The 25957-nt window shown below is 41.3% G+C and overlaps 1 protein-coding gene across 11 annotated transcripts in view; it reads left to right on the forward strand.

Moving 5' to 3' along the window:
- Window positions 1-25957, forward strand: part of LOC124020223 (RNA-binding protein 47-like) — an 82562-nt gene that overhangs the window by 45985 nt on the left and 10620 nt on the right. For 8 of the 11 annotated variants that reach the window (XM_046335582.1, XM_046335581.1, XM_046335584.1 and 5 more), the window contains exons 2-3: window positions 21808-22714; window positions 24119-24461. In XM_046335582.1, the coding sequence (XP_046191538.1) occupies window positions 21839-22714; window positions 24119-24461 (1219 nt within the window). In that variant the 5' untranslated portion in view covers window positions 21808-21838. The remainder of the gene's footprint in view (window positions 1-21807; window positions 22715-24118; window positions 24462-25957) is intronic. The other 3 variants (XM_046335589.1, XM_046335587.1, XM_046335590.1) reach the window with 1 other exon arrangement.

Genomic DNA, 25957 nt, shown 5'->3' on the forward strand with positions numbered 1-25957 from the left:
TTAGTTCAGTGTTTTAGTTCAGTGTTAGTTCAGTGTTTTAGTTCAGTGTTTTAGTTCAGTGTTTTAGTTCAGTGTTAGTTCAGTGTTTTAGTTCAGTGTTTTAGTTCAGTGTTAGTTCAGTGTTTTAGTTCAGTGTTTTAGTTCAGTGTTTTAGTTCAGTGTTTTAGTTCAGTGTTTTAGTTCAGTGTTAGTTCAGTGTTTTAGTTCAGTGTTTTAGTTCAGTGTTTTAGTTCAGTGTTAGTTCAGTGTTAGTTCAGTGTTTTAGTTCAGTGTTAGTTCAGTGTTGTAGTTCAGTGTTAGTTCAGTGTTTTAGTTCAGTGTTAGTTCAGTGTTAGTTCAGTGTTTTAGTTCAGTGTTTTAGTTCAGTGTTTTAGTTCAGTGTTAGTTCAGTGTTAGTTCAGTGTTAGTTCAGTGTTTTAGTTCAGTGTTAGTTCAGTGTTTTAGTTCAGTGTTAGTTCAGTGTTTTAGTTCAGTGTTTTAGTTCAGTGTTTTAGTTCAGTGTTTTAGTTCAGTGTGTTAGTTCAGTGTTTTAGTTCAGTGTTTTAGTTCAGTGTTTTAGTTCAGTGTTAGTTCAGTGTTAGTTCAGTGTGTTAGTTCAGTGTTTTAGTTCAGTGTTTTAGTTCAGTGTTTTAGTTCAGTGTTTTAGTTCAGTGTTTTAGTTCAGTGTTTTAGTTCAGTGTTTTAGTTCAGTGTTTTAGTTCAGTGTTTTAGTTCAGTGTTAGTTCAGTGTTAGTTCAGTGTTTTAGTTCAGTGTTTTAGTTCAGTGTTAGTTCAGTGTTAGTTCAGTTTTAGTTCAGTGTTTTAGTTCAGTGTTAGTTCAGTGTTTTAGTTCAGTGTTTTAGTTCAGTGTTAGTTCAGTGTTTTAGTTCAGTGTTTTAGTTCAGTGTTTTAGTTCAGTGTTAGTTCAGTGTTTTAGTTCAGTGTTTTAGTTCAGTGTTTTAGTTCAGTGTTAGTTCAGTGTTTTAGTTCAGTGTTTTAGTTCAGTGTTTTAGTTCAGTGTTAGTTCAGTGTTTTAGTTCAGTGTTTTAGTTCAGTGTTAGTTCAGTGTTTTAGTTCAGTGTGTTAGTTCAGTGTTTTAGTTCAGTGTTAGTTCAGTGTTAGTTCAGTGTTTTAGTTCAGTGTTAGTTCAGTGTTGTAGTTCAGTGTTAGTTCAGTGTTTTAGTTCAGTGTTAGTTCAGTGTTTTGTTCAGTGTTAGTTCAGTGTTCAGTTTAGTTCAGTGTTTTAGTTCAGTGTTTTTAGTTCAGTGTTAGTTCAGTGTTTTAGTTCAGTGTTTTAGTTCAGTGTTTTAGTTCAGTGTTTTAGTTCAGTGTTTAGTTCAGTGTTTTAGTTCAGTGTTAGTTCAGTGTTAGTTCAGTGTTTTAGTTCAGTGTTTTAGTTCAGTGTTTTAGTTCAGTTTTAGTTCAGTGTTTTAGTTCAGTGTTTTAGTTCAGTGTTAGTTCAGTGTTTTAGTTCAGTGTTTTAGTTCAGTGTTTTAGTTCAGTGTTTTAGTTCAGTGTTTTAGTTCAGTGTTAGTTCAGTGTTTTAGTTCAGTGTTTTAGTTCAGTGTTTTAGTTCAGTGTTTTAGTTCAGTGTTTTAGTTCAGTGTTTTAGTTCAGTGTTTTAGTTCAGTGTTTTAGTTCAGTGTTTTAGTTCAGTGTTAGTTCAGTGTTTTAGTTCAGTGTTTTAGTTCAGTGTTTTAGTGTTTTAGTTCAGTGTTTTAGTTCAGTGTTTAGTTCAGTGTTTTAGTTCAGTGTTTTAGTTCAGTGTTTTAGTTCAGTGTTAGTTCAGTGTTTTAGTTCAGTGTTTTAGTTCAGTGTTTTAGTTCAGTGTTTTAGTTCAGTGTTAGTTCAGTGTTTTAGTTCAGTGTTTTAGTTCAGTTTTTAGTTCAGTGTTTTAGTTCAGTGTTAGTTCAGTGTTTTAGTTCAGTGTTAGTTCAGTGTTTTTTAGTGTTCAGTGTTAGTTCAGTGTTTTAGTTCAGTGTTTAGTTCAGTGTTTTAGTTCAGTGTTTTAGTTCAGTGTTAGTTCAGTGTTAGTTCAGTGTTTTAGTTCAGTGTTTTAGTTCAGTGTTTTAGTTCAGTGTTAGTTCAGTGTTTTAGTTCAGTGTTTTAGTTCAGTGTTAGTTCAGTGTTTTAGTTCAGTGTTTTAGTTCAGTGTTAGTTCAGTGTTTTAGTTCAGTGTTAGTTCAGTGTTTTAGTTCAGTGTTAGTTTAGTTCAGTGTTTTAGTTCAGTGTTAGTTCAGTGTTTTAGTTCAGTTTTAGTTCAGTGTTTTTAGTTCAGTGTTTTAGTTCAGTGTTTTAGTTCAGTGTTTTAGTTCAGTGTTTTAGTTCAGTGTTTTAGTTCAGTGTTTTAGTTCAGTGTTTAGTTCAGTGTTTTAGTTCAGTGTGTTAGTTCAGTGTTAGTTCAGTGTGTTAGTTCAGTTCAGTGTTGTTCAGTGTTAGTTCAGTGTTTTAGTTCAGTGTTTTAGTTCAGTGTTTTAGTTCAGTGTTAGTTCAGTGTTTTAGTTCAGTGTTTTAGTTCAGTGTTTTAGTTCAGTGTTAGTTCAGTGTTTTAGTTCAGTGTTTTAGTTCAGTGTTTTAGTTCAGTGTTTTAGTTCAGTGTTTTAGTTCAGTGTTTTAGTTCAGTGTTAGTTCAGTGTTTTAGTTCAGTGTTAGTTCAGTGTTTTAGTTCAGTGTTAGTTCAGTGTTTTAGTTCAGTGTTTTAGTTCAGTGTTAGTTCAGTGTTTTAGTTCAGTGTGTTAGTTCAGTGTTTTAGTTCAGTGTTAGTTCAGTGTTAGTTCAGTGTTAGTTCAGTGTTTTAGTTCAGTGTTTTAGTTCAGTGTTGTTAGTTCAGTGTTAGTTCAGTGTTTTAGTTCAGTGTTTTAGTTCAGTGTTAGTTCAGTGTTTTAGTTCAGTGTTTTAGTTCAGTGTTTTAGTTCAGTGTTAGTTCAGTGTTTTAGTTCAGTGTTTTAGTTCAGTGTTTTAGTTCAGTGTTAGTTCAGTGTTTTAGTTCAGTGTTAGTTCAGTGTTTTAGTTCAGTGTTTTAGTTCAGTGTTTTAGTTCAGTGTTTTAGTTCAGTGTTTTAGTTCAGTGTTTTAGTTCAGTGTTTTAGTTCAGTGTTTTAGTTCAGTGTTAGTTCAGTGTTTTAGTTCAGTGTTTTAGTTCAGTGTTTTAGTTCAGTGTTTTAGTTCAGTGTTTTAGTTCAGTGTTTTAGTTCAGTGTTAGTTCAGTGTTTTAGTTCAGTGTTTTAGTTCAGTGTTAGTTCAGTGTTTTAGTTCAGTGTTTTAGTTCAGTGTTTTAGTTCAGTGTTTTAGTTCAGTGTTAGTTCAGTGTTTTAGTTCAGTGTTTTAGTTCAGTGTTTTAGTTCAGTGTTAGTTCAGTGTTTTAGTTCAGTGTTTTAGTTCAGTGTTTTAGTTCAGTGTTTTAGTTCAGTTAGTTCAGTGTTTTAGTTCAGTGTTAGTTCAGTGTTTTAGTTCAGTGTTTTAGTTCAGTGTTTTAGTTCAGTGTTTTAGTTCAGTGTTTTAGTTCAGTGTTTTAGTTCAGTGTTTTAGTTCAGTGTTAGTTCAGTGTTTAGTTCAGTGTTTTAGTTCAGTGTTAGTTCAGTGTTTTAGTTCAGTGTTTTAGTGTTTTAGTTCAGTGTTTTAGTTCAGTGTGTTCAGTTTTAGTTCAGTGTTCAGTTTAGTTCAGTGTTTTAGTTCAGTGTTTTAGTTCAGTGTTTTAGTTCAGTGTTTTAGTTCAGTGTTAGTTCAGTGTTTTAGTTCAGTGTTTTAGTTCAGTGTTTTAGTTCAGTGTTTTAGTTCAGTGTTTTAGTTCAGTGTTTTAGTTCAGTGTTTTAGTTCAGTGTTTTAGTTCAGTGTTAGTTCAGTGTTTTAGTTCAGTGTTTTAGTTCAGTGTTTTAGTTCAGTGTTTTAGTTCAGTGTTTTAGTTCAGTGTTTTAGTTCAGTGTTTTAGTTCAGTGTTTTAGTTCAGTGTTTTAGTTCAGTGTTTTAGTTCAGTGTTAGTTCAGTGTTTTAGTTCAGTGTTTTAGTTCAGTGTTTTAGTTCAGTGTTAGTTCAGTGTTTTAGTTCAGTGTTTTAGTTCAGTGTTTTAGTTCAGTGTTTTAGTTCAGTGTGTTAGTTCAGTGTTAGTTCAGTGTTTTAGTTCAGTGTTTTAGTTCAGTGTTTTAGTTCAGTGTTAGTTCAGTGTTTTAGTTCAGTGTTAGTTCAGTGTTTTAGTTCAGTGTTTTAGTTCAGTGTTTTAGTTCAGTGTTTTAGTTCAGTTTAGTTCAGTGTTTTAGTTCAGTGTTTTAGTTCAGTGTTTTAGTTCAGTGTTAGTTCAGTGTTTTAGTTCAGTGTTTTAGTTCAGTGTTTTTTAGTTCAGTGTTTTAGTTCAGTGTTTTAGTTCAGTGTTTTAGTTCAGTGTTTTAGTTCAGTGTTTTAGTTCAGTGTTAGTTCAGTGTTTTAGTTCAGTGTTTTAGTTCAGTGTTTTAGTTCAGTGTGTTAGTTCAGTGTTTTAGTTCAGTGTTTTAGTTCAGTGTTTTAGTTCAGTGTTTTAGTTCAGTGTTTTAGTTCAGTGTTAGTTCAGTGTTAGTTCAGTGTTTTAGTTCAGTGTTTTAGTTCAGTGTTAGTTCAGTGTTTTAGTTCAGTGTTAGTTCAGTGTTTTAGTTCAGTGTTTTAGTTCAGTGTTTTAGTTCAGTGTTAGTTCAGTGTTTTAGTTCAGTGTTAGTTCAGTGTTTTAGTTCAGTGTTTTAGTTCAGTGTTTTAGTTCAGTGTTAGTTCAGTGTTTTAGTTCAGTGTTTTAGTTCAGTGTTTTAGTTCAGTGTTTTAGTTCAGTGTGTTAGTTCAGTGTTAGTTCAGTGTTAGTTCAGTGTTTTAGTTCAGTGTTTTAGTTCAGTGTTTTAGTTCAGTGTTTTAGTTCAGTGTTTTAGTTCAGTGTTTTAGTTCAGTGTTTTAGTTCAGTGTTTTAGTTCAGTGTTTTAGTTCAGTGTGTTAGTTCAGTGTTTTAGTTCAGTGTTAGTTCAGTGTTTTAGTTCAGTGTTTTAGTTCAGTGTTTTAGTTCAGTGTTTTAGTTCAGTGTTTTAGTTCAGTGTTTTAGTTCAGTGTTCAGTGTTTTAGTTCAGTGTTCAGTGTTTTAGTTCAGTGTTAGTTCAGTGTTTTAGTTCAGTGTTTTAGTTCAGTGTTTTAGTTCAGTGTTTTAGTTCAGTGTTTTAGTTCAGTGTTTTAGTTCAGTGTTTTAGTTCAGTGTTTTAGTTCAGTGTTTTAGTTCAGTGTGTTAGTTCAGTGTTTTAGTTCAGTGTTTTAGTTCAGTGTTTTAGTTCAGTGTTTTAGTTCAGTTTTAGTTCAGTGTTTTAGTTCAGTGTTTTAGTTCAGTGTTTTAGTTCAGTGTTTTAGTTCAGTGTTTTAGTTCAGTGTTAGTTCAGTGTTTTAGTTCAGTGTTTTAGTTCAGTGTTTTAGTTCAGTGTTTTAGTTCAGTGTTTTAGTTCAGTGTTTTAGTTCAGTTTAGTTCAGTGTTTTAGTTCAGTGTTTTCAGTGTTCAGTTCAGTGTTAGTTCAGTGTTTTAGTTCAGTGTTTTAGTTCAGTGTTTTAGTTCAGTGTTCAGTGTTTTAGTTCAGTGTTTTAGTTAGTTCAGTTCAGTGTTTTAGTTCAGTGTTTTAGTTCAGTTCAGTGTTTTAGTTCAGTGTTAGTTCAGTGTTTTAGTTCAGTGTTTTAGTTCAGTGTTTTAGTTCAGTGTTTTAGTTCAGTGTTTTAGTTCAGTGTTAGTTAGTTCAGTGTTTTAGTTCAGTGTTAGTTCAGTGTTTTAGTTCAGTGTTTTAGTTCAGTGTTAGTTCAGTTCAGTGTTAGTTCAGTGTTTTAGTTCAGTGTTTTAGTTCAGTGTTTTAGTTCAGTGTTAGTTCAGTGTTTTAGTTCAGTGTTTTAGTTCAGTGTTTTAGTTCAGTGTTTTAGTTCAGTGTTTTAGTTCAGTGTTTTAGTTCAGTGTTTTAGTTCAGTGTTTGTAGTTCAGTGTTTTAGTTCAGTGTTTTAGTTCAGTGTTTTAGTTCAGTGTTTTAGTTCAGTGTTTTAGTTTGTTTTAGTTCAGTGTTTTAGTTCAGTGTTTTAGTTCAGTGTTCAGTGTTAGTTCAGTGTTAGTTCAGTGTTTTAGTTCAGTGTTTTAGTTCAGTGTTTTGTTAGTTCAGTGTTTAGTTCAGTGTTTTAGTTCAGTGTTTTAGTTCAGTGTTAGTTCAGTGTTAGTTCAGTGTTAGTTCAGTGTTTTAGTTCAGTGTTAGTTCAGTGTTTTAGTTCAGTGTTTTAGTTCAGTGTTTTAGTTCAGTGTTAGTTCAGTGTTTTAGTTCAGTGTTTTAGTTCAGTGTTTTAGTTCAGTGTTAGTTCAGTGTTTTAGTTCAGTGTTTTAGTTCAGTGTTTTAGTTCAGTGTTTCTTCAGTGTTTTAGTTCAGTGTTAGTTCAGTGTTTTAGTTCAGTGTTTCTTCAGTGTTTTAGTTCAGTGTTAGTTCAGTGTTTTAGTTCAGTGTTTCTTCAGTGTTTTAGTTCAGTGTTAGTTCAGTGTTTTATTTCAGTGTTTCTTCAGTGTTTTAGTTCAGTGTTTTAGTTCAGTGTTAGTTCAGTGTTTCTTCAGTGTTAGTTCAGTGTTTTAGTTCAGTGTTTTAGTTCAGTGTTAGTTCAGTGTTAGTTCAGTGTTTTAGTTCAGTGTTAGTTCAGTGTTTTAGTTCAGTGTTTCTTCAGTGTTTTAGTTCAGTGTTTTAGTTCAGGGTTTTAGTTCAGTGTTAGTTCAGTGTTAGTTCAGTGTTTTAGTTCAGTGTTAGTTCAGTGTTAGTTCAGTGTTTTAGTTCAGTGTTTTAGTTCAGTGTTTTAGTTCAGTGTTAGTTCAGTGTTAGTTCAGTGTTTTAGTTCAGTGTTAGTTCAGTGTTTTAGTTCAGTGTTTTAGTTCAGTGTTAGTTCAGTGTTTTAGTTCAGTGTTTTAGTTCAGTGTTTTAGTTCAGTGTGTTAGTTCAGTGTTAGTTCAGTGTTTTAGTTCAGTGTTTTAGTTCAGTGTTAGTTCAGTGTTTTAGTTCAGTGTTAGTTCAGTGTTTTAGTTCAGTGTTTTAGTTCAGTGTTTTAGTTCAGTGTTAGTTCAGTGTTTTAGTTCAGTGTTAGTTCAGTGTTTTAGTTCAGTGTTTTAGTTCAGTGTTTTAGTTCAGTGTTAGTTCAGTGTTAGTTCAGTGTTAGTTCAGTGTTTTAGTTCAGTGTGTTAGTTCAGTGTTAGTTCAGTGTTTTAGTTCAGTGTTAGTTCAGTGTTTTAGTTCAGTGTTTTAGTTCAGTGTTAGTTCAGTGTTTTAGTTCAGTGTTAGTTCAGTGTTTTAGTTCAGTGTTAGTTCAGTGTTTTAGTTCAGTGTTTTAGTTCAGTGTTTTAGTTCAGTGTTTTAGTTCAGTGTTAGTTCAGTGTTAGTTCAGTGTTTTAGTTCAGTGTTAGTTCAGTGTTTTAGTTCAGTGTTAGTTCAGTGTTTTAGTTCAGTGTTTTAGTTCAGTGTTTTCAGTTATTTCAGTGTTTTAGTTCAGTGTTTTATTTCAGTGTTAGTTCAGTGTTAGTTCAGTGTTAGTTCAGTGTTTTAGTTCAGTGTTTTAGTTCAGTGTTAGTTCAGTGTTAGTTCAGTTTTAGTTCAGTGTTTTAGTTCAGTGTTAGTTCAGTGTTTTAGTTCAGTGTTTGAGTTCAGTGTTAGTTCAGTGTTTTAGTTCAGTGTTTTAGTTCAGTGTTAGTTCAGTGTTTTAGTTCAGTGTTTTAGTTCAGTGTTTTAGTTCAGTGTTTTAGTTCAGTGTGTTAGTTCAGTGTTAGTTCAGTGTTTTAGTTCAGTGTTTTAGTTCAGTGTTAGTTCAGTGTTAGTTCAGTGTTTTAGTTCAGTGTTCCTTCAGTGTTTTAGTTGAGTGTTTTAGTTCAGTGTTAGTTCAGTGTTTTAGTTCTGTAATGAACTTCGTCTGTTGTTTGTAGAGTCAGACCGAAATGCAGCGTGTATGTTACTCATGACTTTTAATGAAGAATAATGCGGTACATGAAATAACTGAAAATACAAAAACAACAAACGAGTGAAACTAATACAGCCTATCTGGTGACTAACACTAAGACAGGTACAATCACCCACGAAATACAACGCGCACTCAGGCTGCCTAAATACGGTTCCCAATCCGAGACAACGAGAATCAGCTGACTCCAATTAGGAATCGCCTCAGGCAGCCAAGCCTAACTAGACACACCCCTAATAATACACACTCCCAATTAATACAAACCCCAATACGAAATACAACATATAAACCCATGTCACACCCTGGCCTACCCAAACATATAACAAAAACACAAGATACAATGACCAAGGCGTGACAAGTTCAATATTTCTTCAGTGTTTTAGTTCAGTGTTAGTTCAGTGTTTGTTCAGTGTTTTACCATCAGGCCGTTTTGACAGTTGATCACTATAATACATATGTGTCTCATGGTTTTCTGACTCTGTGTTTTTGGCATCACGACTGTTGTTGACTACGTCCTTGGTCCCAAATGGCCCCCTATCCACTAAAGAAGCACCCTACAGTGTGTAGGGCATAGGCCAAATCGTCCCGTCTTTGGCGATGTCACTAATGTTGTGTTGAGGGACATTTTGAAATAGAACCAAGGCAGCAGCTATCCAGAGTTTTAGTAACAGCAGCCTTTTCATTGGTCACTCTGTTACCATGTGACTTGTGTTGTGGGTCCTAGAGGAAGACATTTTGAAGTAGAACCAAGGCAGCAGCTATCCAGAGTTTTAGTAACAGCAGCCTTTTCATTGGTCACTCTGTTACCATGTGACTTGTGTTGTGGGTCCTAGAGGAAGACATTTTGAAGTAGAACCAAGGCAGCAGCTATCCAGAGTTTTAGTAACAGCAGCCTTTTCATTGGTCACTCTGTTACCATGTGACTTTGTCGTTAAGGATGGCTGGGCGGGGGGGGGGCGGGGGTGTGAGTCAATGTGTGTGTGTCTCCTAAGTAACGTTACAGAGGTCTCTGGCTCAATGTTACTCAGGTAAAAGCAGAGACTGAGACTCTCATTGTTCTCAACACCCAGAGAGAGAGAGAGAGAGAGGGGGGGGGGGTCAAGGTCTCTATTCCACTGTGTTCCTGCTACGGCTGTATTTATTTTGTAGCGAATGGCAGAGCAGGGAAGTGAACCCGGGGTCGCTAGCGGGAAAGGAATTAACCCTACGCACCAATGGGGTTACAGACCAATGGGGTTACGCACCAATGGGGTTACGCACCAATGGGGTTACGCACCAATGGGGTTACGCACCAATGGGGTTACAGACCAATGGGGTTACGCACCAATGGGGTTACGCACCAATGGGGTTACGCACCAATGGGGTTACGCACCAATGGGGTTACAGACCAATGGGGTTACGCACCAATGGGGTTACAGACCAATGGGGTTACGCACCAATAGGGTTACAGACCAATGGGGTTACGCACCAATGGGGTTACAGACCAATGGGGTTACGCACCAATGGGGTTACGCACCAATGGGGTTACAGACCAATGGGGTTACGCACCAATGGGGTTACAGACCAATGGGGTTACGCACCAATAGGGTTACAGACCAATGGGGTTACGCACCAATGGGGTTACAGACCAATGGGGTTACGCACCAATGGGGTTACAGACCAATGGGGTTACGCACCAATGGGGTTACGCACCAATGGGGTTACAGGCCAATGGAGTTACAGACCAATGGGGTTACGCACCAATGGGGTTACAGACCAATGGGGTTACAGACCAATGGGGTTACAGACCAATAGGGTTACGCACCAATGGGGTTACAGACCAATGGGGTTAAAGAACAATGGGGTTACAGACCAATGGGGTTACAGACCAATGGGGTTACAGACCAATGGGGTTACAGTCCAATGGGGTTACGCACCAATGGGGTTACAGACCAATGGGGTTACAGGCCAATGGAGTTACAGACCAATGGGGTTACGCACCAATGGGGTTACAGACCAATGGGGTTACAGACCAATGGGGTTACAGACCAATAGGGTTACGCACCAATGGGGTTACAGACCAATGGGGTTAAAGAACAATGGGGTTACAGACCAATGGGGTTACAGACCAATGGGGTTACAGTCCAATGGGGTTACGCACCAATGGGGTTAAAGACCAATGGGGTTACAGACCAATGGGGTTACAGACCAATGGGGTTAAAGACCAATGGGGTTAAAGACCAATGGGGTTACGCACCAATGGGGTTAAAGACCAATAGGGTTACGCACCAATAGGGTTACGCACCAATGGGGTTGAAGACCAATAGGGTTACGCACCAATAGGGTTACAGACCAATGGGGTTACGCACCAATGGGGTTACACACCAATGGGGTTACAGACCAATGGGGTTACAGACCAATGGGGTTACAGACCAATGGGGTTACAGACCAATGGGGTTATGCACCGATGGGGTTACGCAGAGGACAGATAGAGGGGACAGATAGAGAGGACAGAGAGGGGACAGATAGAGGGGACAGATAGAGGAGACAGATAGAGGGGACAGATAGAGGAGACAGATAGAGGAGACAGATAGAGGGGACAGATAGAGGGGACAGATAGAGAGGACAGATAGAGGGGACAGATAGAGAGGACAGATAGAGAGGACAGAGAAGGGACAGATAGAGGAGAGTTACTGAAATAGCAGCATGTTTGACTGGTTCTGTACTGTATCTGCTACAGAGTTGCAAAGACAAAGCCATATCTCAGACTGGCCAATAACAATAAGAGATAAAGATGGGCAAAAGAACACAGACACTGGACAGAGGAACTCTGTCTTGGCCAGCATCTAGGAGTCACCTCTTCACAGTTGACGTTGAGACTGGACAGAGGAACTCTGCCTAGAAGGCCAGCATCCCAGAGTCGCCTCTTCACTGTTGATGTTGAGACTGGTGTTTTGCGGGTACTATTTAATGAAGCTACCAGTTGAGGACTTGTGAGGCGTCTGTTTCTCGAACGTGACACTCTAATGTACTTGTCCTCTTGCTCAGTTGTGCACCGGGGCCTCCCACTCCTCTTTCTATTCTGGTTAGAGCCAGTTTGTGCTGTTCTGTGAAGGGAATAGTACACAGCGTTGTACGAGATCTTCAGTTTCTTGGAAATTACTCACATGGAATAGCCTTCAATTCTCAGAACAAGAATAGACTGACGAGTTTCAGAAGAAAGTTATTTGTTTCTGGCCAATTTTGAGCCTGTAAATCGAACCCACAAATGCTGATGCTCCAGATACTCAACTAGTCTAAAGAAGGCCAGTTTTACTGCTTCTTTAATTAGAAAACAGTTCTCAGCTGTGCTAACATAATTGCAAAAAGGGTCAATAACTACCAGTCTCCATGACCCAGTTTTCTAATGATCAATTAGACTTTTAAAATGACTGTCAATCAGTGTGTCTATCAATAACTACCAGTCTCATGTGACCCAGTCCCCTTCTATCAATAACTACCAGTGTGTGTACCAGTGTGTGACCCAGTCCCCTTGTGTAACTACCAGTCTGTGTGTGTGTCAATGTGTGTGTGTGTGTCTGTGTGTGTGTGTGTGTGTGTGTGTGTGTGTGTGTGTGTGTGTGTGTGCTCACATAACTAGATGATGTTAATATGAGTTACAGTTATCATGACCCAGTTTCACAATAACACACAGTCACACATGACACACACACACACACATCAATAACTACCAGTCTCATCACCCCTTCATCACACACACACATCAATAACTACCAGTCTCATCACCCCTTCTACAATAACACAGTCTCACACACAATAACACAGTCTCACACACTACCAGTCTCATCACACACACACACATCACAGTCCCCTTCTATCAATAACACACACAGTCCCCTTCTATCAATAACTACAGTCTCATCAATCATCAATAACTACCAGTCTCATCATACCAGTCAATAACTACCAGTCTCATCATGACCCCTTCTATCAATCACCAGTCTCATCTACCAGTCTCATCATGACCCAGTCCCTTCTATCAATATCAATAACTACCAGTCTCATCATGACCCCTTCTATCAATAACTACCAGTCTCATCATGTCTCATCATGTCCCCTTCTATCAATAACTACCAGTCTCATCATGACAGACCCAGTCCCCTTCTATCAATAACTACCAGTCATCATGACCCAGTCCCCTTCTATGACAGTCTCATCCAGTCCCCTTCTATCAATAACTACCAGTCCCCTTCTATCAATAACTACCAGTCTCATCATGACCCAGTCCCCTTCTATCAATAACTACCAGTCTCATCATGAGCCCTTCTATCAATAACTACCAGTCTCATCATGACCCAGTCCCCTTCTATCAATAACTACCAGTCTCATCATGAACCAGTCCCCTTCTATCAATAACTACCAGTCTCATCATGACCCCTTCTATCAATAACTACCAGTCTCATCATGACCCAGTCCCCTTCTATCAATAACTACCAGTCTCATCAATAACCCAGTCCCCTTCTATCAATAACTACCAGTCTCATCATGACCCCTTCTATCAATAACTACCAGTCTCATCATGACCCAGTCCCCTTCTATCAATAACTACCAGTCTCATCATGACCCAGTCCCCTTCTATCAATAACTACCAGTCTCATCATGACCCAGTCCCCTTCTATCAATAACTACCAGTCTCATCATGACCCAGTCCCCTTCTATCAATAACTACCAGTCTCATCATGACCCAGTCCCCTTCTATCAATAACTACCAGTCTCATCATGACCCAGTCCCCTTCTATCAATAACTACCAGTCATCATCATACCAGTCTCATCCCCTTCTATCAATAACTACCAGTCTCATCATGACCCAGTCCCCTTCTATCAATAACTACCAGTCTCATCATGACCCCTTCTATCAATAACTACCAGTCTCATCATGACCCCTTCTATCAATAACCCAGTCCCCTTCTATCAATAACTACCAGTCTCATCATGACCCAGTCCCCTTCTATCAATAACTACCAGTCTCATCATGACCCCTTCTATCAATAACTACCAGTCTCATCATGACCCAGTCCCCTTCTAGTCTCAATAACTACCAGTCTCATCATGACCCCTTCTATCAATAACTACCAGTCTCATCATCAATAACTACCAGTCTCATCATGACCCCTTCTATCAATAACTACCAGTCTCATCATGACCCAGTCCCCTTCTATCAATAACTACCAGTCTCATCATGACCCCTTCTATCAATAACTACCAGTCTCATCATGACCCAGTCCCCTTCTATCAATAACTACCAGTCTCATCAATAACTACCAGTCTCATGAGTCCCCTTCCCTTCTATCAATAACTACCAGTCTCATCATGACCCAGTCCCCTTCTATCAATAACTACCAGTCTCATCATGAGCCCTTCTATCAATAACTACCAGTCTCATAATGACCCAGACCCCTTCTATCAATAACTACCAGTCTCATAATAACCCAGTCCCCTTCTATCAATAACTACCAGTCTCATCATGAGCCAGTCCCCTTCTATCAATAACTACCAGTCTCATCATGAACCAGTCCCCTTCTATCAATAACTACCAGTCTCATCATGACCCAGTCCCCTTCTATCAATAACTACCAGTCTCATCATGAACCAGTCCCCTTCTATCAATAACTACCAGTCTCATCATGACCCCTTCTATCAATAACTACCAGTCTCATCATGACCCAGTCCCCTTCTATCAATAACTACCAGTCTCATCATGACCCCTTCTATCAATAACTACCAGTCTCATCATGACCCAGTCCCCTTCTATCAATAACTACCAGTCTCATCATGACCCCTTCTATCAATAACTACCAGTGTCATCATGACCCAGTCCCGTTGTCATGACGTTGTCTGTGGAAGAGAGGTGATTGTTGAGGCAGCGTGTTGTTTACAGTCCTAGAACATGTTTCGTCTCAGTCACATGGTTAGTTAGTTATTAGTTTAGTGTTTTAGGATTCTCCTTCCCGTGATCATCTCTGACCTTTGACCTTTTAACCTCCGAAACAAAGCAGTCAGTTCCTTTATAGAGCTGTGTGTGTGTGTGTGTGTGTGTGTGTGTGTGTGTGTGTGTGTGTGTGTGTGTGTGTGTGTGTGTGTGTGTGTGTGTGTGTGTGTGTGTGTGTGTGTGTGTGTGTGTGTGTGTGTGTGTGTGTGTGTGTGTGTGTGTGTGTGTGTGTGTGTGTGAGGGCAGTGATTTGTGTTGGCTAGGTTAATAATTTACCTGTTGCTGCCTCAGGGTTTCCTAATCCACCTCACACACCCCAGTAAATGGTCAGCCACCATGAGGAGATTGTAGGTTGGAGAATAAATAATCAGAGCGTTTTCTCCTTCAGATTTTCTCTCTCTCACTCTGTCTCTCTCTCACTCTGTCTCTCTCTCTCTGTGTCTCACTCTGTCTCTCTCTCACTCTGTCTCTCTCTCTCTGTGTCTCACTCTGTCTCTCTCTCACTCTGTCTCTCTCTCTCTCACTCTGTCTCTCTCTCTCTGTGTCTCACTCTCTCTCTCTGTCTCTCTCTCTCTCTCTCTGTCTCTCTGTCTCTCTCTCTGTCTCTCTCTCTCTCTGTCTCTCTCTGTCTCTCTCTCTCTGTCTCTCCTCTCCTCTTTCTCCTCTCTGTCCCTCTCTCTGTGTGTCTCTCTCTCTGTCTCTCTCTCCTTCCTCTCTCTCTGTCTCTCTCTCTCTGTGTCTCTCTCTCTCATTCTCTCTCTCTCTCTCTCTCTCTCTCTCTCTCTCTCTCTCTCTCTCTCTCTCTCTCTCTCTCTCTCTCTCTCTCTCTCTCTCTCTCTCTCTCTCTCTCTCTCTCTCTCTCTCTGAGTCTCCCTGTCTCTCTCTCTGTCTGTTTCTTTCTCTCTCTAGTGAATGCAGGTGGTTGACATAAGTCCAGACTGTCCACACATGCTTACCCATTACTCCCACTTCTCCAAAAACTGTAAGGAACAGAGAATTTTAAGCAGACAAGTTTCAAGTTTCAATTCTACACACACTCACTAGCACACACACACAATAGTATATACAAACACACACGCACTAGTACACACACACACACACACACACACTAGTACAAACACTAGTACACACACACATGCAGTAGTATACACACACACACTAGTACAGACACACACACTCACTAGTACACACACACGCAATAATATACACACACACACACACACACACACACTAGTACACACACACACAAACACACAAACACACAAGTACAGAAACACACAAGTACACCCACAGAGAAAAAGGTCAGAGGCCAGGCAGCCATTTTGAGGAAGTGAGTTTTATTTTCCTGCTTTGGTCTCCTTACTGGAATAAGAGACAACCCTGGAAGAAATGTGTGTGTGTGTGTGTGTGTGTGTGTGTGTGTGTGTGTGTGTGTGTGTGTGTGTGTGTGTGTGTGTGTGTGTGTGTGTGTGTGTGTGTGTGTGTGTGTGTGTGTGTGTGTGTGTGTGTGTGTGTGTGTGTGTGTGTGTGTGTCTGTGTGTGTGCGTGCGTGCGTGCGTGCGTGCGTGCGTGTGTGCGTGTGTGTGTGTGTGTTAAACTATACTTGTGGAGGAACAAGCATAGTTCTGGACTGTAGTTACACCTAATGGAAACAGGTTATTATGGACTGTAGTTACATAATGGAAACAGGTTATTATGGACTGTAGTTACATAATGGAAACAGGTTATTATGGACTGTAGTTACACCTGATGGAAACAGGTTATTATGGACTGTAGTTACACCTGATGGAAACAGGTTATTATGGACTGTAGTTACACCTGATGGAAACAGGTTATTATGGACTGTAGTTACACCTGATGGTAACAGGTTATTATGGACTGTAGTTACACCTGATGGAAACAGGTTATTATGGACTGTAGTTACATAATGGAAACAGGTTATTATGGACTGTAGTTACACCTGATGGAAACAGGTTATTGTGGACTGTAGTTACACCTGATGGTAACAGGTTATTATGGACTGTAGTTACACCTGATGGAAACAGGTTATTATGGACTGTAGTTACACCTGATGGTAACAGGTTATTATGGACTGTAGTTACACCTGATGGTAACAGGTTATTATGGACTGTAGTTACACCTGATGGAAACAGATTATTATGGACTGTAGTTACATAATGGAAACAGGTTATTGTGGACTGTAGTTACACCTGATGGAAACAGGTTATTATGGACTGTAGTTACACCTGATGGAAACAGGTTATTATGGACTGTAGTTACACCTGATGGTAACAGGTTATTATGGACTGTAGTTACACCTGATGGTAACAGGTTATTATGGACTGTAGTTACATAATGGAAACAGGTTATTGTGGACTGTAGTTACACCTAATGGAAACAGGTTATTATGGACTGTAGTTACACCTGATGGAAACAGGTTATTATGGACTGTAGTTACCTGATGGAAACAGGTTATTATGGACTGTATTTACATAATGGAAACAGGTTATTATGGACTGTAGTTACACCTGATGGTAACAGGTTATTCAGCTGTCCCCATAGGAGAACCCTTTATTCAGCTGTCCCCATAGGAGAACCCTTTATTCAGCTGTCCCCATAGGAGAACCCTTTATTCAGCTGTCCCCATAGGAGAACCCTGTTCGGTTATTCAGCTGTCCCCATAGGAGAACCCTTTATTCAGCTGTCCCCATAGGAGAACCCTGTGTAGCTCACTCTCTCTCAGGGTGAGTTGACCCTGCTGTCCTCTTCTCTCAGGGTGAGGTGACCCTGCTGTCCTCTTCTCTCAGGGTGAGGTGACCCTGCTGTCCTCTTCTCTCAGGGTGAGTTGACCCTGCTGTCCTCTTCTCTCAGGGTGAGGTGTGTGGATCCTTGGATGGGCTTACAGGTGTTATTGGGTTAGGCCAAATGAGAGTGAGTTACCATGGTTGCGTGGCCGTGAAACAGTTTATACCTTTGTAAATGGTCCCTCCCTCCCTCTCTCTCTACCTCCCTCACTCTCTACCTCCCTCTCTCTCTACCTCCCTCCCTCTCTCTCTACCTCTCTCCCTCTCTACCTCCCTCTCTACCTCTCTCCCTCTCTACCTACCTCCCCCCTCCCTCCCTCTCTACCTCTCTCCCTCCCTCTCTACCTCTCTCCCTCCCTCCCTCTCTATTTGGCCTTGTTGATACCTGACCAGAGTGGGTTTGTACTAAATTCAACCCTATTCCCTATGGACCCTGGTCTAAAGTAGTGAACTACATAGAGAGTGGTGCCCTATTCCCTATGGACCCTGGTCTAAAGTAGTGAACTACATAGAGAGTGGTGCCCTATTCCCTATGGACCCTGGTCTAAAGTAGTGAACTACATAGAGAGTGGTGCCCTATTCCCTATGGACCCTGGTCTAAAGTAGTGAACTACATAGGGCTAGGGTGTTGTTGAGGAGACTCTGCGTAATCTGAGTGTAGTGGTGTCTGATAGAGGAGACTCCCATCATGTAGTAATCTGAGTGTAGTGGTGTCTGATAGAGGAGACTCCCATCATGTAGTAATCTGAGTGTAGTGGTGTCTGATAGAGGAGACACCCATCATGTAGTAATCTGAGTGTAGTGGTGTCTGATAGAGGAGACTCCCATCATGTAGTAATCTGAGTGAAGTGGTGTCTGATAGAGGAGACTCCCATCATGTAGTAATCTGAGTGTAGTGGTGTCTGATAGAGGAGACACCCTACATGTAGTAATCTGAGTGTAGTGGTGTCTGATAGAGGAGACTCCCATCATGTAGTAATCTGAGTGTAGTGGTGTCTGATAGAGGAGACACCCATCATGTAGTAATCTGAGTGTAGTGGTGTCTGATAAAGGAGACTCACATCATGTAGCTATCTGAGTGTAGTGGTGTCTGATAGTGGAGACTCCCTACATGTAGTAATCTGAGTGTAGTGGTGTCTGATTGAGGAGACTCCCTACATGTAGTAATCTGAGTGTAGTGGTGTCTGATAGTGGAGACTCCCTACATGTAGTAATCTGAGTGTAGTGGTGTCTGATAGTGGAGACTCCCTACATGTAGTAATCTAAGTGTAGTGGTGTCTGATTGAGGAGACTCCCTACATGTAGTAATCTGAGTGTAGTGGTGTCTGATAGAGGAGACTCCCTACATGTAGCTATCTGAGTGTAGTGGTGTCTGATAGAGGAGACACCCTACATGTAGTAATCTGAGTGTAGTGGTGTCTGATAGAGGAGACACCCATCATGTAGTAATCTGAGTGTAGTGGTGTCTGATAGAGGAGACTCCCATCATGTAGCTATCTGAGTGTAGTGGTGTCTGATAGAGGAGACTCCCATCATGTAGCTATCTGAGTATAGTGGTGTCTGATAGAGGAGACTCCCATCATGTAGTAATATGAGTGTCGTGGTGTCTGATAGAGGAGACTGAGTAATCTGAGTGCAGTGGTGTCTGATAGAGGAGACTCCCTACATGTAGTAATCTGAGTGTAGTGGTGTCTGATAGAGCAGACACCCTCAGACACCACTACACTGAGGCTGTTGTTGTGTTACCAAGGAGTGTCGAGGATTTAAATCGTTTCTGTTCATTGAGGGGGAGGAGTAAGAGGTTTATGTTTTACGTTTCACACAAACATGACGTGCTGGTCAGTAACAGAGGATTTGTGATTGTTCTCTGTGACCCTTCGTCAACTGTCAACTGCTCCACACACACACACACACACACACACACACACACACACACACACACACACACACACACACACACACACACACACACACACACACACACACACACACACACACACACACACACACACACACACACACACACACAGCATGTGACCCAGGCGATGAACCTTGATCAGAGCTTTATGACCTCATTCTGCATCATGGGGGTCAAAGGTCAAACATCTCAGCAACACAGGACTGTAAAGCAGACAGATAAAGGATTGATCGAGATAGAGGAGAGGAGAGGAGAGGAGAGGAGAGGAGAGGAGAGGAGAGGAGAGGAGAGGAGAGGAGAGGAGAGGAGAGGAGAGGAGAGGAGAGGAGAGGAGAGGAGAGGAGAGGAGAGGAGAGGAGAGGAATGAAAGGAGGAAGTTGATTATTTTACTGTATCGTTCCTGGTTTTATGGATGCTGGGTTCTCATAGGACGGTGTATATTGGTCATGTGACCTGTGTCGTGCTCTACTGTACGTAACTCATTAGCCAAAATATCACAACCTTTCGATTTCATAAGGCTGTGATGTTCTCTATTGTGACCCTAGTTCTAGTCTGGTTTTAGTCTGGTTTTAGACTGGTTCTAGTCTGGTTTTTAGACTGGATTTAGACTGGTTCTAGACTGGTTCTAGTCTGGTTTTAAACACGTTCTAGACTGGTTCTAGTCTGGTTTTTAGTCTGGTTCTAGTCAGGTTTTTAGTCTGGTTTTAGACTGGTTCTAGACTGGTTCAAGTCTGGTTTAGTCTGGTTTTAGACTGGTTCTAGACTGATTCTAGTCTGGTTTTTAGACTGGTTTAAGTCTGGTTCTAGACTGGTTCTAGACTGGTTCTAGTCTGGTTCTAGTCTGGTTTATAATCTGGTTTTAGACTGGTTCTAGACTGGTTCTAGTCTGGTTCTAGTCTGGTTTTTAGTCAGGTTTTAGACTGGTTCTAGACTGGTTCTAGACTGGTTCTAGACTAGTTTTAGACTGGTTTTTAGTCTGGTTCTAGACTGGTTTTTAGTCTGGTTTTAGTCTGGTTTTAGACTGGATCTGGACTGGATCTAGACTGGTTTGGTTCTAGACTGGTTCTAGACTGGTTTTAGACTGGTTTTAGACAGGTAGATAAAACATCCAGTCTACTGGTCTTTTCCTCTACATCTGTTAGTTACCTATTCCACGATGTTCTAGCTTCACTGATTTAGTTGGTTCTAGACTGGTTCTAGACTGGTTCTAGACTGGTTCTAGACTGGTTCTAGAGACAGGTAGATAAAACATCCAGTATACTGGTCTTTTCCTTTACATCTGTTAGTTACCTATTCCATGATGATCTAGCTTCACTGATGTAGTTGGTTCTAGACTGGTTCTTAGACTGGTTCTAGACAGGTAGATAACACATCCAGTCTACTGGTCGTTTCCTCCTACTGGTCGTTTCCTCTACATCTGTTAGTTACCTATTCCACAATGTTCTAGCTTCACTGATGTAGTTGGTTCTAGACTGGTTCTTAGACTGGTTCTAGACTGTTCTAGACTGGTTCTAGACTGGTTCTAGACTGGTAGATAAAACATCCAGTCTACTGGTCTTTTCCTCTACATCTGTTAGTTACCTATTCCACGATGTTCTAGCTTCACTGATGTAGTTGGTTCTAGACTGGTTCTTAGACTGGTTCTAGACTGGTTCTAGACTGGTTCTAGACTGGTTCTAGACTGGTAGATAAAACACTGGTTTTTAGACAGGTAGATAAACATCCAGTCTACTGGTCTTTTCCTCTACATCTGTTAGTTACCTATTCCACAATGTTCTAGCTTCACTGATGTAGTTGGTTCTAGACTGGTTCTTAGACTGGTTCTAGACTGGTTCTAGACTGGTTCTAGACTGGTAGATAAAACATACAGTCTACTGGTCTTTTCCTCTACATCTGTTAGTTAGCTATTCCACGATGTTCTAGCTTCACTGGTGTAGTTGGTTCTAGACTGGTTTGGTTCTAGACTGGTTTGGTTCTAGACTGGTTCTAGACAGGTAGATAAAACATCCAGTCTACTGGTCTTTTCCTCTACATCTGTTAGTTACCTATTCCACGATGTTCTAGTTTCACTGGTGTAGTTGGTTCTAGACTGGTTTTAGACTGGTTCTAGACTGGTTCTAGACTGGTTTTAGACAGGTAGATAAACATCCAGTCTACTGGTCTTTTCCTCTACATCTGTTAGTTACCTATTCCACGATGTTCTAGCTTCACTGATGTAGTTGGTTCTAGACTGGTTTTAGACTGGTTCTAGACTGGTTCTAGACTGGTTTTAGACAGGTAGATAAAACATCCAGTCTACTGGTGTTTTCGTCTACATCTGTTAGTTACCTATTCCACGATGTTCTAGCTTCACTGGTGTAGTTGGTTCTAGACTGGTTCTAGACTGGTTCTAGACTGGTTTTAGACTGGTAGATAAAACATCCAGTCTACTGGTCTTTTCCTCTACATCTGTTAGTTACCTATTCCACGATGTTCTAGTTTCACTGGTGTAGTTGGTTCTAGACTGGTTTTAGACTGGTTCTAGACTGGTTCTAGACTGGTTTTAGACAGGTAGATAAAACATCCAGTCTACTGGTGTTTTCCTCTACATCTGTTAGTTACCTATTCCACGATGTTCTAGCTTCACTGGTGTAGTTGGTTCTAGACTGGTTCTAGACTGGTTCTAGACTGGTTCTAGACTGGTTTTAGACAGGTAGATAAACATCCAGTCTACTGGTCTTTTCCTCTACATCTGTTAGTTACCTATTCCACGATGTTCTAGCTTCACTGATGTAGTTGGTTCTAGACTGGTTTTAGACTGGTTCTAGACTGGTTCTAGACTGGTTCTAGACTGGTTCTAGACTGGTTCTAGACTGGTTTTAGACAGGTAGATAAAACATCCAGTCTACTGTGGTCCTCCTGTAGCTCAGTTGGTAGAGCATGGCGCTTGTAACGCCAGGGTAGTGGGTTCGATCCCCGGGACCACCCATACGTAGAATGTATGCACACATGACTGTAAGTCGCTTTGGATAAAAGTGTCTGCTAAATGGCATATATTATTCCTCTACATCTGTTAGTTAGCTATTCCACAATGTTCTAGCTTCACCGGTGTAGTTGGTTCTCTGTCCATCAAAATGTGACGCGATCCCTCGTTTAGCCAATAGAAAATAACGAATGTATCTTTTTTCCCTTCTCTCTCTCTCTCTCTCTCTCAGGCACCACATCTGATTGGATGGTTTAGTCAGAATGACAGCCGAAGATCCCGCCTCCTCCTCTTCAGCCATGAGTGACAGCCGAAATCCCGCCTCCTCCTCTTCAGCCATGAGTAATAACCCAGCGCCTTCCGGTTCCAACCCCCCTGGCCCTTCCCATCACTCCCCGCATGGACCAATCACAGTGCCCGAGGGTGTGTCCGGGGCCCACAACGAAGCGGCCCTAGTGTCTCTGATGGAGCGTACGGGTTACGGCATGGTGCAGGAGAACGGTCAGAGGAAATACGGCCCGCCGCCGGGCTGGGAATCCGCCTCCCCGCCACGCGGCTGTGAGATCTTCGTGGGTAAGATCCCCCGGGACGTCTACGAAGACGAGCTGGTCCCGGTGTTTGAGTCGGCGGGTCAGATCTACGAGATGCGTCTGATGATGGACTTTGACGGTAAGAACCGCGGCTATGCCTTCGTCATGTACACACAGAAACACCAGGCCAAACGCGCCGTGCGGGAGCTCAACAACTACGAGGTGCGTCCCGGACGCCTCCTAGGGGTCTGCTGCTCCGTGGACAACTGTCGCCTCTTCATCGGGGGCATCCCCAAAACCAAGAAGAGAGAGGAGATCCTGGAGGAGGTTTCCAAGGTGACGGAGGGCGTCCTGGACGTCATAGTGTACGCCAGCGCGGCGGACAAGATGAAGAACCGGGGCTTTGCCTTCGTGGAGTACGAGAGTCACCGTGCCGCCGCCATGGCGCGCAGGAAGCTGATGCCCGGCAGGATCCAGCTGTGGGGGCACCAGATCGCCGTGGACTGGGCGGAGCCGGAGATAGACGTGGACGAGGACGTCATGGAGACCGTGAAGATTCTATACGTCAGGAACCTGATGATGGAGACCAGCGAGGACACACTGAGACAGGTCGGATTGATTGGTTGACTTACTGATTGATTGGTTGACTTACTGATTGATTGGTTGATTGATTGGTTGACTTACTGATTGATTGGTTGACTTACTGATTGATTGGTTGATTGATTGGTTGACTTACTGATTGAATGGTTGACTGATTGATTGATTGGTTGACTTACTGATTGATTGGTTGACTTACTGATTGATTGGTTGACTTACTGATTGATTGGTTGACTTACTGATTGATTGGTTGACTTACTGATTGATTGGTTGATTTACTGATTGATTGTTTAGTGACTGTTTGATTGGTTGATTGATTGGTTGATTGATTGGTTGATTGGTTGATTGATTGGTTGACTTACTGATTGATTGGTTGATTGATTGGTTGACTTACTGATTGATTGGTTGACTGATTGATTGATTGGTTGACTTACTGATTGATTGGTTGACTTACTGATTGATTGGTTGACTTACTGATTGATTGGTTGATTTACTGATTGATTGTTTAGTGACTGTTTGATTGGTTGATTGATTGGTTGATTGATTGGTTGATTGGTTGATTGATTGGTTGATTGATTGGTTGACTTACTGATTGATTGGTTGACTTACTGATTGATTGGTTGATTGATTGGTTGACTTACTGATTGATTGGTTGACTGATTGATTGATTGGTTGACTTACTGATTGATTGGTTGACTTACTGATTGATTGGTTGATTTACTGATTGATTGTTTAGTGACTGTTTGATTGGTTGATTGATTGGTTGATTGATCAATTGGTTGATTGATTGATTGATCGATTAATTGGTTGATTGATTGTTTGGCCAGTGGAACCCAGGCTGTATTAACATGTCTCTGTGTTCTAGGTGTTTGGCCAGTAGAACCAGGGCTGTATTAACATGTCTCTGTGTTCTAGGTGTTTGGCCAGTAGAACCCAGGCTGTATTAACATGTATCTGTGTTCTAGGTGTTTGGCCAGTGGAACCCAGGCTGTATTAACATGTATCTGTGTTCTAGGTGTTTGGACAGTAGAACCCAGGCTGTATTAACATGTCTCTGTGTTCTAGGTGTTTGGCCAGTAGAACCAGGGCTGTATTAACATGTCTCTGTGTTCTAGGTGTTTGGCCAGTGGAACCCAGGCTGTATTAACATGTCTCTGTGTTCTAGGTGTTTGGCCAGTGGAACCCAGGGCTGTATTAACATGTCTCTGTGTTCTAGGTGTTTGGCCAGTGGAACCCAGGCTGTATTACCATGTGTCTGTGTTCTAGGTGTTTGGCCAGTAGAACCCAGGCTGTATTAACATGTCTCTGTGTTCTAGGTGTTTGGACAGTAGAACCCAGGCTTTATTAACATGTCTCTGTGTTCTAGGTGTTTGGCCAGTAGAACCAGGGCTGTATTAACATGTCTCTGTGTTCTAGGTGTTTGGCCAGTGGAACCAGGGCTGCGTGGAACGTGTCAAGAAAATCCGCGACTACGCCTTCGTCCACTTCTCGTCCCGCGACGATGCCGTGGTTGCCATGGACCACCTGAACGGGACGGAGGTGGAGGGGTCTTGTATCGAGGTCACCCTGGCTAAGCCTGTCGACAAGGAGCAGTACACGCGTTACCAGAAGGCATCTAAAGGGGGCGCTACAGCGGCCGCGGCAGCTCCGGAACCAGTCCAGCAGAACTATGTGTACCAGTGTGACCCTTACACCCTCACCTACTATGGGTACCCTTACAACACGCTGATCGGACCCAACAGGGACTACTTCATCAAAGGTCAGAGTCCTTTCCCTCTGGGTCTCTGTGGCTGCGTTTACACAGACAGTCACATTCTGATCTTATTAGATAATAGATTAGATAATAGATAATAGATTAGATAATAGTGTCTGTAGAGTCCTTTCCCTCTGGGTCTCTGTGGCTGCGTTTACACAGACAGTCACATTCTGATCTTAATAGATAATAGATTAGATAATAGTGTCTGTAGAGTCCTTTCCCTCTGGGTCTCTGTGGCTGCGTTTACACAGACAGTCACATTCTGATCTTGTTTGTTTTTTTCTATTTTTTTACACCAATCAGATCAGCTCTTTAGCTCGAAACTTGGGCTGCCTGTATAAACGTAGCCTTTTGCACTACAGACGTAACTGAGAGCTTTGGTCCGTCTGTTTCTGTATGAACGGACATAATGATTAGCAGAGAACGCAGGTTAATAACGACCAATAAGATCTGGAGATTAGATGTGCCTGTTGTAAATGTAACCAATAGTGAATCCACCTCATCAAATACATGTGATTAGTAGATGATCGTGATGAATATTGAATCGATGAATCTGATGAATAGGTGTTCTGAATGATTATTGATTATTTACTGGTTATAAATCACCGATCAGCATCGATAACTGTTAGAGAGGTAAAAATGGGGACGCTCTCCGCAATATGACGGCACAGGATACAGTGGGGTGACTTCCTGCTCAGTGACTACCGAGAACGACAATATTCCCAAGATGGCCACTGTTGTGTCTTCCTAGTTTCTTCCCTGCTTTGAGACATATAGAGTACCACAGTATGAGTCATGATACCCATAAAACCCTGCGGTCAAACAAGGAAATGGTTCCAATCTTTTTTTGTCGTAGAGAGATTTACAGGGTTATCAAAACGACACGGCAGGTGAAACCTACACAAAACGCCACGGCAGGTTAAACCTACACAAAAAACGCCACGGCAGGTGAAACCTACACAAAACACCACGGCAGGGTAAACCTACACAAAACACCACGGCAGGTGAAACCTACACAAAACACCCACGACAGGTTAAACCTACACAAAACACCACGGCAGGTGAAACCTACACAAAACACCACGGCAGGGTAAACCTACACAAAACACCACGGCAGCAGGTTAAACCTACACAAAACACCACGGCAGGTTAAACCTACACAAAACGCCACGGCAGGGTTAAACCTACACAAAACACCACGGCATGGGTAAACACAAAACACAGGTTAAAACAAAACCACGGCAGGTTAAACCTACACAAAACACCACGGCAGGTTAAACCTACACAAAACACCACGGCAGGTTAAACCTACACAAAACAACAGGTTAAACCTACACAAAACACCACGACAGGTTAAACCTACACAAAAAAACACAAAACACCACGGCAGGTTAAATGGCAGGGTAAACCTACACAAAACACCACGGCAGGTTAAACCTACACAGGGTAAACACCACCACGGCAGGTTAAACCTACACAAAACACCACGGCAGGTTAAA

Source organism: Oncorhynchus gorbuscha, unplaced genomic scaffold, assembly GCF_021184085.1.
Source record: "Oncorhynchus gorbuscha isolate QuinsamMale2020 ecotype Even-year unplaced genomic scaffold, OgorEven_v1.0 Un_scaffold_772, whole genome shotgun sequence".
NCBI classification, from domain to species: domain Eukaryota; kingdom Metazoa; phylum Chordata; class Actinopteri; order Salmoniformes; family Salmonidae; genus Oncorhynchus; species Oncorhynchus gorbuscha.